The sequence below is a fragment of the Pan troglodytes genome, chromosome 10 (genome assembly GCF_028858775.2).
Source record: "Pan troglodytes isolate AG18354 chromosome 10, NHGRI_mPanTro3-v2.0_pri, whole genome shotgun sequence".
Lineage (NCBI taxonomy): Eukaryota > Metazoa > Chordata > Mammalia > Primates > Hominidae > Pan > Pan troglodytes.
Genome location: NC_072408.2, coordinates 127,598,092 through 127,610,658, shown reverse-complemented (window position 1 = coordinate 127,610,658; position 12,567 = coordinate 127,598,092). Strand labels below are relative to the sequence as shown.

General features: G+C 40.0%; 1 protein-coding gene across 5 annotated transcripts in view; it reads left to right on the top strand.

Annotated features, from left to right (window-relative positions):
• Positions 1 to 12,567, top strand: part of SPPL3 (signal peptide peptidase like 3) — a 137,480-nt gene that overhangs the window by 110,024 nt on the left and 14,889 nt on the right. For all 5 annotated transcript variants that reach the window (XM_063784810.1, XM_054662938.2, XM_063784809.1 and 2 more), the window contains 3 exon segments: positions 6,650 to 6,769; positions 7,493 to 7,571; positions 8,491 to 8,603. In XM_063784810.1, the coding sequence (XP_063640880.1) occupies positions 6,650 to 6,769; positions 7,493 to 7,571; positions 8,491 to 8,603 (312 nt within the window).

Genomic DNA, 12,567 nt, shown 5'->3' with positions numbered 1-12,567 from the left:
GATAATATTAATACATTTATATTGAGATCTGCCATGTACTTAACATTCTGTTAGATCTTTTGAAAGTTGCAAAAGTACAAGAGAAATTTTTGCCAAGATGTTCTTTAAAAAGTGCCAAGATATCCAGGCGCAGTGTCTCACACCTGTAATCCCAGCACTTTGGGAGGCCAAGGTAGGCAGATCACTTGAGGTTGGGAGTTCAAGATCAGCTTGACCAACACGGAGAAACCCTATCTACTAAAAATACAAAATTAGCCAGGTGTGGTGGCGCATGCCTCTAATTCCAGCTACTACTGAGGCTGAGGCAGGAGAATCGCTTGAACCCAGGAGGCAGAGGCTGCAGTGAGCCGAGATCGTGCCATTGCACTCCAGCCAGGGCAACAAGAGCGAAACTCCGTCTCAAAAAAAAAAAAAAAGTGCCAAGATAGAGAGGGCAAATACCTCTTCACCTCCTATATATGGGGCAAGTACCTTTTTTCGGTGACCCTCACCATAGCCTCAGAATCCCTCTGAACATAGAGCTATTATCAGAGGAAGCTCTACAGATGAAATCATTTTGATATCCATGTAGAAAGAGCATAAAGAGACCCGCAAGTCAGGTGAGCAGCAATGGGTCAGATAAGGTTTCTTTACAAGAGAAGGTGGGTTTGACTTAGTGAATGTGGATTGGTGGAGAAGTCGTCATTTCAGGTTAGGGGAACATATAATAACAGGCACAGAGATCACGACCTATAGAACAGGGTAAGGTCACCACCTAAGAGAGAGGAAATGCTAGAGATCTAATTAAAAGGTAGATCAAATATTGATTGGAGGACCATGGATGTTAAATTGAAAAGAGATCACTTATTGTGTATCTTAGTTTCTCCAGTTATTATAGTGCGCTGTCAACCTAGTTGTATTTGCCCAGTTTTCACCGGGCACAGGCCCAGTCACGTGGGTTTCATTGTCCCTGGCAGTGCCAAAGTGGGCATGATAAAGACGGTAAGTCGAATCATTTAAATATAATGAGTCTTTTCTTAAATTTATGACATGGATCCTTGTATGATATAAAATTCCATACCAGTAGTTATTACTAGTGCAAGGAACCACATAAAACCTGGTGCAAAATCTGATTTTTAGATTAAATTATTACATAGCAGCTTATCTTCTGTCAACATTTTAAGCCAAATCAGTTTATACTCCTGAAACTCTTTTTAAAAGTCCTGTATTATGTAGCACATATGCAAGTGATGTTCTTAAACCAAATTATAAATCTGCTGTACATTGCATCACAGAAACCTAAAGAAATCTACCTATATTATTATGTCTAAGTTTACCTCAAAAACAAACAAAAACAAGAAATGGTTGTGCCAGTCCGTACAGTGGAAAGAAGTTACCTGGTAATACAGCTCTTTTTTTTTTTTTCTGTTTTTTGAGACGGAGTCTTGCTCTGTCATTCAGGCTGGAGTGCAATGACGTGATCTCGGCTCACTGCAACCTCTGTCACCTGGGTTCAGGCAATTCTCCAGCCTCAGCCCCTGGGGTAGCTGGGTTTACAGGCGCTCGCCACCATGCCTGGCTAATTTTTGTATTTTTAGTAGAGATGGGGTTTCACAGTGTTGGCCAGGCTGGTCTCAAACTCCTGATCTCAAGTGATCCATCCACTTCGGCCTTCCAAAGTGCTGGGATTATAGGCATGAGCCACTGCACCCAGCCAACATAAGCTTTTTTATTTTTTGTTCATGAAGCACAGTCTAAAGAGTGGTAGAATACTTCTTTTTTAAATGCTTTTTTTCTTTTTTTTTTTTTTTTTTGAGACAGAGTCTCACTGTCACCCAGGCTGGAGTGCAGAGGTGCAATCTCTGCTGACTGCATCCTCCGCCTCCCGGGTTCAAGTGATTCTCCTGCCTCTGCCTCCCGAGTAGCTGGGATTACAGGCACCCACCACCACACCTGGCTAATTTTTGTATTTTTGGTAGAGATGGGGTTTCACCATGTTGCCCTGGCTGGTCTTGAACTCCTGACCTCAAGTGATCCTCCAGCGTTGGCCTCCCAAAGTGCTGGGATTATAGGCATGAGCCACTGCACCCAACCTAAATGGTCTTTCTTAACTCTGCCAGCTATCTTGTACTAAATTATCCTTGACAACATTTCTTCAGTGCCTGCTCTGAGCAGTGGATGCCAATAGGATAAGGACAGATTAGCATAGACTGCAAAATTCACTTCCTCAAAGAAGAACATAATGAAGAAGCCATTACAAAGACGGCCGACCAGTACTTGATTATGGAATATAAAATTATTACACATTGAAAGGATGACATGGAAAACAGGATGAATTTATCAAGAATCAAAGAAATAATAGCCAGAAAGATGAACAGAGAAACAGAGAGGTGTAGGTGCTAAGGAGATGGAAGTCCTGGATGATTAACAATGTGGAACAATTGGGGAGAAGGTTTTGAGAAAAAGAAAGTATAAATTTAGTGTTAAGATTTTGTCAGGAGTGTTTCAGACTGATTGAAGGAGACAGTAATCAGAAGTTTTTAAAAGATTGTAGCTGCCCACTCCCAAAATAATAAGAAACAAGGAATTTGTAAAGAGACAGGAGAGCAGGAGAAGTTGTAGGTGTAGCCAGCGTCATTGGTGGGGTACGTGGGTGAAGGGTTACTCTTACGATTACATGCTTTGAATGTGTCAGAAATGATTCGACTGTCCTTGATTATAATAGGAGCTAGGAGAAGGAGAAGCATTAAGTGAGACTCAACAGAGGGTTAGATGGGCCATGTGACTCATGCCCCAAAAAATCAGAACTTAAAAATGGAGAAATCTGTTTGTAATTGAAAGTTTCTCGCTGCAGGGTGCCCTAGGGTATTTGACCAAAAGACTGGGTAATTATTACTTCAGATTATAATAATGTTCCACCTATCTGGGCAACTCGAAACACATGGAAGTAAGAGGAAGAGTTGATCAGGCCTGCCAGGAACTATGGCACTCAACTCATTAGAAAGCAGAAAAGCAAAAGTGAAGACAGTAATGAAAAAGCACTACATGCCCACCACCAGAATAGCTAAAATTAAAAACCTTGACCATTCCCAGTGCTGATGAGGATGCACAGCAACAGCAAAAGCCCTCTTGCGTTACTGGAGAGCATGCGTTAGCACAGTCACTTTGGAAGGCAGTTTGACGTTTTACCTACTAAAGGTGACAGTATAAATACCCTTGGACCCAGCAGTGTCACTCCTAGTTATATATCCAGCAAATACAGTCACATGTGCATCAAGTCATGTGCAAGAGTGCCTAGAGCAGCAGCATTTGTAATAACCAAAAAATTGGAAACAACCCAAATGTCAACCGTAGAATGGATAAATTTTACTGTATTCATACAGTGAAAACAAGTGAACTGCTGTAGCTACATAAAACAGCATGGATAATTCTCACAAATCATATTGAGTGAAAGAAGCCAGACACAAAAAAATAACTACATAACTCAATGCATATAAAATTTAGGAAACAGGCAAACTAGTATTTAATGATGTGTGCTTGGGTGGAAAATGTGTCATAAAAGTCAGGATAGTGGTTCCCTTCAGGAGAATGAGAGAGAGAGAGAAAGTAGTGATTGAGAGGGACACAAAGGAAGATTTCTGGGGTTGGTTTGTTTCTTGACTTGAGTGGTATTAAATATGTAATAATTCATTTTTGTGCTTTTCTGGGTGTGATGCTTCACCATAAAAAAGGTTAGAAAGTGACAGGAATGAGGGTGGAGGGCAAGAGTTCCCTCCAGGTCCTCTGATTTCCCCTGACCTTGTTCTAACTTCTCTGCCTGCCCCCAGGAAGCCAATATAGAAATTTATTTTCCCATGGCACATCAGTCCTTCATTTAAGTAGTATTAAGTGGAATTTTAAAAAGAAGCCATGTACACCCCCGCCCAATTATCTGACATCTTAAAGACTTTTACTAAACTTCAGTTATAATTTATTTGAGTTATAAAGATTGATGGAGATGTATAGTTGGGATTCTCATCTTTAGTAGAGGTATACATCTTAATCTCCTTGCTTAGATTGTAAACTTCATGAGATCTGGAAATGACTTTCTTTTAATCCCTCCTGTTGCTTACTATATAATAAGTGTTCAGCAAATAGTCAAAAGCATCGTTCTTACAGGGAGGTGTAAAATCAGTAATTTTCTTAATAGTTATTGGTTTATTGCTCAGTGCCTATTCCATACCGGACATACATTTAGCCTGTAGCCATGTTCATTGAATGTTAAAAATGATGTTGCTGTACAAAATTTTTAATTCCATTACCAAGCCTATTTCCTATGTTGATTTTTGCCTTAAAGATAATGCAACTGCACTTGCATATGTCCTCCTAATTATGGCTACTCTGTTTTGCTTTGCTCAGTTTTGCTTTGTTTTTAAGTTACTGGAGTTTGGCTAAAATTTCTAATTAATTACCTCTTTCCCATTCAAGACCTTTATCTCCAGAACTTTAGGAAATGGAGTACTGAAGTCATGGACATTGTTTTAGGTAGCATATTGTCAGGAACTAAAGGCGCTTTACTTGCCCTGTGACATTGCCTCCTGGTTCAAAAATCTGGGGTTTAAAAAAAAAAAAAATCTGTGCATTCTATCTAATACGCCAGAAAGGTCCTTTGTATTCAGTTTTGCATTTAATTGCAGACTGAACTTTTAAAATTTAGCTTTATTATAAACAAATGCATCTCTTATATACCTCACCACTACAGTCTTTATTCTAGCTAGCCATTTAATTTTCTCTTCATACTTTGAATCAGTATAATCTGTCTATAGACTCCCTGATGCTTTGTTCCCATGATAAAGTTATTTATCTGAGAAACCATTATTTTCTGTAGTGAAAGGCACTGAAAATCTGTAGCTTCCTCTAGCAGTTCTTTGAACTACTGTAGAGCACTTACATTTAAAAACTATTTAGGTAAAATTTAGTTAGAGATTTCATAGCGTTTTGTCTAATGGATACACTTCCCGAAGTGATCCTTGGGCCAAGCTGAATGGATTTGACTAGGGTCAGGACAGACTGCTTCCAAGATAATTTCTGTTTGTCATGACACATAGTTCACTTTTCCTAAATTGAATTGTCCTATTCCTAAGTGAATTACTTCACTCATCTACCTAGTCCCTGAGAAGCATTTTGTTTTATAGATTTAGTCAATCAAAAACCCTAAATAACTCTTTTGGGGACAGGCAAATTTAAATACCTAAGAGAAATTTTGTTGATCATTGTAACCCTTTGTGTCTTGCTATGTTTATCCTGGTTACATATTTTATTTGTAGCCTTAATATAATGAAGAGACCTTTCCTTTTTTTTTTTTTTTTTTGCCTTGGACTCCTGGGCTCAAGTGATCCTCCCACTTCAGCCTCCCAAGTAGCTGGAACTACAGGCTCAAGATAACATGCCTAATTTTTTTTTTTTTTTAATTTTCTGTAGAGATAGGGTCTCCTTAGTTTGCCCAGGCTGGTCTTGAACTCCTGGCCTCAAGTGATCCTCCTGCCTCAGCCTTTCAAAGTGCTGGGATTACAGGCATGAGCCACCACACCCAGCCTTTTTCTTCTATTATTTCATTATTATAGATCATATGAAGATTTCTTTGATTCCTTTTGTGCACTTTTATGACATCTCAATAGAGTTAATTTGGAAGTGAGACAAGATAAAACTGGTAATTTTTTTTTTTCATTCAGTGGTTATTAGAGTTTGCCATGTTTTCCTTCTCTACCAAAAATACTCTATTAATGGTTCTCAACCCTAGATGCAAAATACAGTTTTGTGAGGAGTTTTTAGCCGGGCGTAACCCCTGTGATTTCATTTAATTTGTCTGAGATTGGACCTGGGCTTTGTAATTTTTTTAAAGCTCTAATGGGAAGCCAAGAATTGAGAACCCTTGCGCTAAATCCTACTCTAGCCCAAGAGATTATTTTCCCGTATTCATCTCCTATTCTGGTACCTTAAAATGTTCCCATAAAATAAATTTTTTTTTTGTAAATATTAATAGATAGAAACGGGGGTCTCGCTGTGTTGCCCAGGCTGGTCTTGAACTCCTGGTCCCAAGCCATCCTTCCACTTCAGCCTCCCAAAGTCCTGGGATTACAGGCGTGAGCTACCACATCTGGCCAAATAAAATTTTTCTGATTTGCTGTTTTCAGCTATGACTTGTTGTCCTCCTTCTCCCCCATCAGCCAAGTCAGTTCTCAACTATTAGCAACAATGGGAAAGAGTGAAAATGAGTACCTTAAACCCACAGGTGATGAGAAGTCCTTTTAGTCAATGGGTTTAAACCACCTCTTTTACCAAACCTATATTCAAGACCACAAATTTACCCAAATGGACTAATCTGGGTTTTTACTACCTCTTAATGTTCTCAGTGGTGGTTTGGATCCTGTCATCCAGATGGTTAACACCAGGAGGTAGTAGTTCACTTCAACAAATATTCCTGAGTGTCTGCTGTAATGAAAGGCACCATGAAGAGAACAAGGAGCTCATAATCTCGTTGGGAAAGAAAGACTCATAGGGCCTGGATAATCCATGTCCTACATATAATCCGTAGAACTGTCTGCATTTTTGCAAGTTAATGTATATGAAGTGCATAGGCAGAGTGCCTGGTGCATAATAAGTTATTAACCTGTCTGTTTTTCTCTTTCAGGCATCCAAACAATTGACTCTACCCAGGCTCTGTTCCTTCCAATTGGAGCATCTGTTTCTCTTCTAGTAATGTTCTTCTTCTTTGACTCAGTTCAAGTAGTTTTTACAATATGTACAGCAGGTAAATATGAGTTTCTCTGTCTAGTCTTAACATACTAAAAGGAAAATTTTTCACCTTTATCATTGTTCAAAAATTAAGATTTATATACCGTGTCATGTAAGTTTTTCCTTATAAATCTTGGCTTCGCCTTCTCCGTCTCAATCACGCCACCCTTCCCCAACTCCTCCTTGAACCACTTGATCCACGTCATCTGTTGAGACCTGCCCACACAATCTGAAAGAAAGGCTGGAGACGTGAAAGTGCAGGAATTCTATGACACCAGAGCAGTATTGCTGTGCTTTGGCTGTGGCGCTTTTTCTAGATTACCAGAAGGTTGAGCTTGGCATAGAGGCCATTGTCAGCCTCTACCCACGTTCTTGCAGGTAGAAACATGGATAGCTAATCAAAGTGATTGGACTGTCAGCTCTTTGATGTGTTTTCAAGCTAAGTATTGATGGAAATGTAAAAAAAAAGTCGGCAAAATGCTACAAGACTTGTTAGGAGGTCATCCCCTGGCCTGCTGTTTATCTTTTAGAAAACTTACCTATGCTTTCCCCTACTTCAAATCAGGTACTTTTTTTTTAATAATGAAGAGATTTTTTATGCAGTATTAAAGGAAGACATTTTTCTTCTCTAGTCAATTAACCGTATCCACTTGTCTAGTGTTTGGCAGAATGAAGTTTCTATAAGTCATGCCATTTTTCTTATAATTGTTTAAAAAAATTATACCTTTTCTTTCTCTAGTTCTTGCAACAATAGCTTTTGCTTTTCTTCTCCTCCCGATGTGCCAGTATTTAACAAGACCCTGCTCACCTCAGAACAAGTAAGGACTTGGGACTTTCCTCTTAAATTATAAACTTGTATATATTTTTCTGTCATATTTGATAGCATTATTAGGATTCTCAATTTCTGGTATTGGCTGGAGCACAGAAATGCCAGAAGACCAGGAAGTGACACATTTGATCTTTAAAGCCAGAAGCTAGTACTTCCTTTTGTACCTTCTCATGTCAGAGGAAATACAAACAAAACTTAGGAAGTCTGAGTCATTGTAATGTGCTTCCTACTTAGATCATTGAAAGATGAGCAGTTTTCTTTTGAAACGGTGCTTTCATTCCTTTACTGTGAGTTGATGAAATATGAGAATAGTGGTTGAACTCAAACGTTCTTCTTTGCCTTTGGTCTTCGGTGGCCTAGATATGCTACCTACTTGCGTTTAATCCTAGTGTTCACACCTTAACTCTGAAAGTCATTGCTGCACAGAAACAAAATTCTGTGCTAATGGAGATGCTGAACGCACTTAGGAAACCAGTCACTGGTGGCAGCTGATGTTCGCAGGAATTAGTGATAACCAAAAGATTTACAATCTTCTAAATAGAGTGATACCATCTTTGGTAAATGAGTTGAATTGTTGGCATTTCTTCATTTTGTTTTCCTCATAAGAATAGAATTTCCTCCATACTTATTAGCTTTTCCAGAGGTCGATATTATCACTTCAAACTTCTAAATGCCCATGTTGATAATTGGTCCCAAAAAGACATTATCAGTTGGTGCAGAAGTATATTCCTGTGAGCTTTCCATAGGTTTCTCCAAAAAAGGATTGGGTATTTTGGATTTCCAGCTATCTTGGTATTATCTGCTTTTCTAATCCAGCCATCATGAACTCCGATCATGAAATACCAAAGGAGAATTTGGTTACTGAATAAAGTGTGCCCACTGTCCAATAAGTGTTGTGTGTTTTCCAGGATTTCCTTTGGTTGCTGTGGACGTTTCACTGCTGCTGAGTTGCTGTCATTCTCTCTGTCTGTCATGCTCGTCCTCATCTGGGTTCTCACTGGCCATTGGCTTCTCATGGATGGTGAGTGACTAATTTGTGACAAATTGTGATTTTACTTTATATAGAGTTTTATAGATACTTTAGGATATTCACAGAGCTGTTCAACCACCACTACAATAAACTTTTAGAGCATTTTCACACCCACCCCTGCCAAAACCAATGAGCGGTCATTCCCCTTACCCACCACCCCAGCCCCAGGTATCCACTAGTCTCTACTTTCTGTTTCTATGGATTTCTCCATTCTGGACATTTTCCATAAATGGAATCATACATTATGTGGCCTTTTGTGTCTGACTTGTTTCACTTAGCATGTTTTCAAGGTTCATCTGTGTTGTAACCTGTATCAGCACTTCCTTTTTATGGCTGAATACTGTTCCATTGTATGGATACACTAATTTTATTTATTCGTTTACCGGTTGTTTCCACTTTTTAGGCTATTATGAATGATGCTTCTTTGAATATTAATGTACAAGTTTTTGTGCAGACTATGCTTTTTTATATAAATGGAAGCTTGGCACAATGGCTCATGCCTGTAATCCCAGCACATTGGGAGGCTGAGGCAGGAGGATCACTTGAGACCAAGAGTTCAAGACCAGTCTGGACAACATAGCAAGATCCCATTTCTACAAAAATAAAAATCATCTGGGCATGGTGCACCTGCAGTCCCAGCTACTTGGGAGGCTGTGGCGGGAGGATCCCTTGAGCCCAGGAGTTCAAGATTACAGAGAGCTATGATCATGCTACTGCACTCCAGCCTCAGCAACAGAGTGAGACCCTGTCTCTTTAAAAAGTAACAATAAGGGCTGGGCATTGTGGTTCATGCCTGTAATGGGAGGCTGAGGCAGGCGGATCACGAGGTCAGGAGATCAAGACCATCCTGGCTAAAATGGCTAAAATGGTGAGACCCCGTCTCTACTAAAAATACAAAAAATTAGCTGGGAGTGGTGGTAGGCACCTGTAGTCCCAGCTACTCGGGAGGCTGAGGCAGGAGAACTCGGGAGGTGTGAACCCGGGAGGCAGAGCTTGCAGTGAGCCAAGATCGAGCCACTGCACTCCGGCCTGGGCAACAGAGCAAGACTCTGTCTCAAAAACAAAAACAAAAACGTAACAATAAGGAGATGGGATTAGACTGTAATGTAATGCATCATATTATGCTCTATATTATATATGTAGTATATGTAATATAACATGTTATATATAACCTGCATTATGTACGTGATATACATCATACACTTTTATGTAATGATATAAATACGTGTCTATATCATTACATAAAAGTATATCATATCCTTTTTAATAACTCCAGAGTATTAAGGATAAATACCTAGACATGAAATTCCTAGAACAGAATTCTTGCATTAAAAAAAATCTATACCTATTATTATACTGCCTTGCAGATAGGCTATAGTAGTTTATACTTCAACCTGTAGCATATGAGAATTTCTCTTCATTGATGATAAGGATGAAGTAATAATGACAATAATACCTAGGATGAATTGAGTGCTTTTTATTGATTAGGCAGTCTGCTAGGTGCTTTACATGGATTATCTCTTTTAATCCTCAGAACAACTCTTTGAAGTAGGAACTGCTGTTTGTTCCCATTTTCAAAAGAGTAAACAAAGGTTCAGAGAACTAGCTCATCCCAGCCACAGACCCCTTATATAGAATTCCTACTTACCACCAAAGCATCTTGGAGGCTGTTTCTGAAAATCACCCATAATTTTCCTGGTTTTTCCCTTAAAACCTTTTTTTGGGGGAGGGAGTTTCGCTTTTGTTGCCCAGGCTGGAGTGCAATGGTGTGATCTTGGCTCGCTGCAGCCTTCGTCTCCCGGATTCCAACTATTCTCCTGCCTCAGCCTCCCAAGTAGCTGGGATTGTAGGCACACGCCACCATGCCCAGCTAATTTTTGTATTTTTTTTTTTTTAATTTTTGTATTTTTTAGTAGAGACGGGGTTTCACCATGTTGGTCAGGCTAGTCGCGAACCCCTGACCTCAGGTGATCCACCCGCCTCAGCCTCCCAAAGTTCTGGGATTACAGGCGTGAGCCACCACGCCCAGCTTTTTTTTTTTTTTTTTTTTTTTTTTTAAATAGAGACAGGGTGTCTTCATATTGCCCAGGCTGGTCTTGAACTCCTGGACCCAGGCGATCCTCCCACCTCGGCCTCCCAAAGTGCACAGGCATGAGCCACTGTGCCTGGCCTCCCCCAGCTTTTTTTGTTTTGTTTGGAGACAGGGCCTTACTCTGTTGCTCAGGCTGGAGTGCAGTGGCACGATCAGTGCTTACCCAACTCTTGAACTCAAGCAGTCCTCCCACCTCTGCCTCTCAAGTACACAGGCACAAGCCACCATACCCAGACAATTTTTTTTATTATTATTTTATAGAGATGGGTCTCACTATGTTACCCAGGCTGGTCTTGAACTCCTGGCCTCAAGCAGTCCTCCCAAAGTGCTGGGATGGGGCCAGTGCATTGGCTCCCAGCACTTTGAGAGGCCAGGATGGGAGGATTGCTTGAGGCCAGGAGTTCAAGACCAGCCTGGGCAACATAGTGAGACTGCATCTCTACAAAGCACTGGGATTACAAGCATGTACTGAGCCACAAGGCCTAGCCCCTTGAGATGTTTTTAAACTTTTCTTTTAAACCGTATCATTCTGTTTCCACTTCTTTTTTTTTTTTTTTTTTTTTTTTTTTTTGAGATGGAGTCTCACTCTGTTGCCCAGGCTGGAGTGCAGTGGCACGATCTCAGCTCACTGCAACCTCCGCCTCCTAGGTTCAAGTGATTCTCCTGCCTCAGCCTCCTGAGTAACTGGGATTACAGGTGCCCACCACCACACCTTGCTAATTTTTTTTTTTTTTTTTTTTTTTTTTTTGTATTTTTAGTAGAGACAAGGTTTCGCCACGTTGGCCAGGCTCGTCTTGAACTCCTGACCTCAGGTGATCCACCCGCCTCAGCCTCCCAAGGTGCTGGGATTACAGGCGTGAGCCCACCGCAGCTGGCCTTCACTTCCTTTATATGCAGTCCTTACATTTCCACAGTTCACTTTTGTAATCCCAAAAATTTTTATCTAACTGCTCTGCCCCACAAAGTAAAATTCTTTAAAAGGGGTTGTGAACTATCACCTTTTCCTTTCTTTTGGTGGTTCCAAAGAGAAGAAGGTTAAAATATAAAGACAGTCAATTTTATACTACTTGTAATTCCAAAGAATTTTTAAGGGAAGAATTTGAAAATCTGGGGTACAGGTATGGATTGCATCTATTCCTGTTACCTACTCCAAATAACCACAAAGCTACTCCAGACTTTGGAGACAGAGTTCTTTGGAACCAGTGCCAGGTCTGGGAGGCTCCTCTGCACTCCACCAGGCAGTGTTTCCCTGCAGCTCTGGGGCTGGCTCAGAGGTGATGGGGTTGATGTTCATCATTGTCTGAGCCCAGAGCCACCCAGAGTGATGCTTACTGTCACTGCCTCAAGTTTGGAGTAGCTAAGTTAGTCAAACAGTTTCTAAGTACTGATCTTATAGGCTATATATACTTTGTATGACTGATCTTAAGTTTGCTGCATAGTATTTGGTCCATTGTTTGGGGTTTTTATTTTTAATTTGTTTTAGAGAAAGGTTCTTGCTCTGTTGTCCAGGCTGCAATATGGTGACATGATCCTAACTCACTGTGACCTCAAGCTCCTGGGCTTAAGTAATTGTTTGGATTTTTTTTTAGAAGACATTTGCATCAAATATATGAATAAACTCAAAACCAAGGATGTTCTGGTCAATTTGGATAGAATTTGACAAAAATGATTGTACACTATTTTTTTTCTGGATCCAGAATCAGAATCATCTTAATAAGAAAGAAATTTTAAACTTTAAGGAAAACAAAAAACTTGTTCTTCTGCATCTAGGAATTTTTTTTCCTCGTAAGTGACTTTGACCAGTACAATGATTTGAATGTCTGTGTGTCAAGTTAGTTAGTAAAATGTCATAAGAAACTGAGT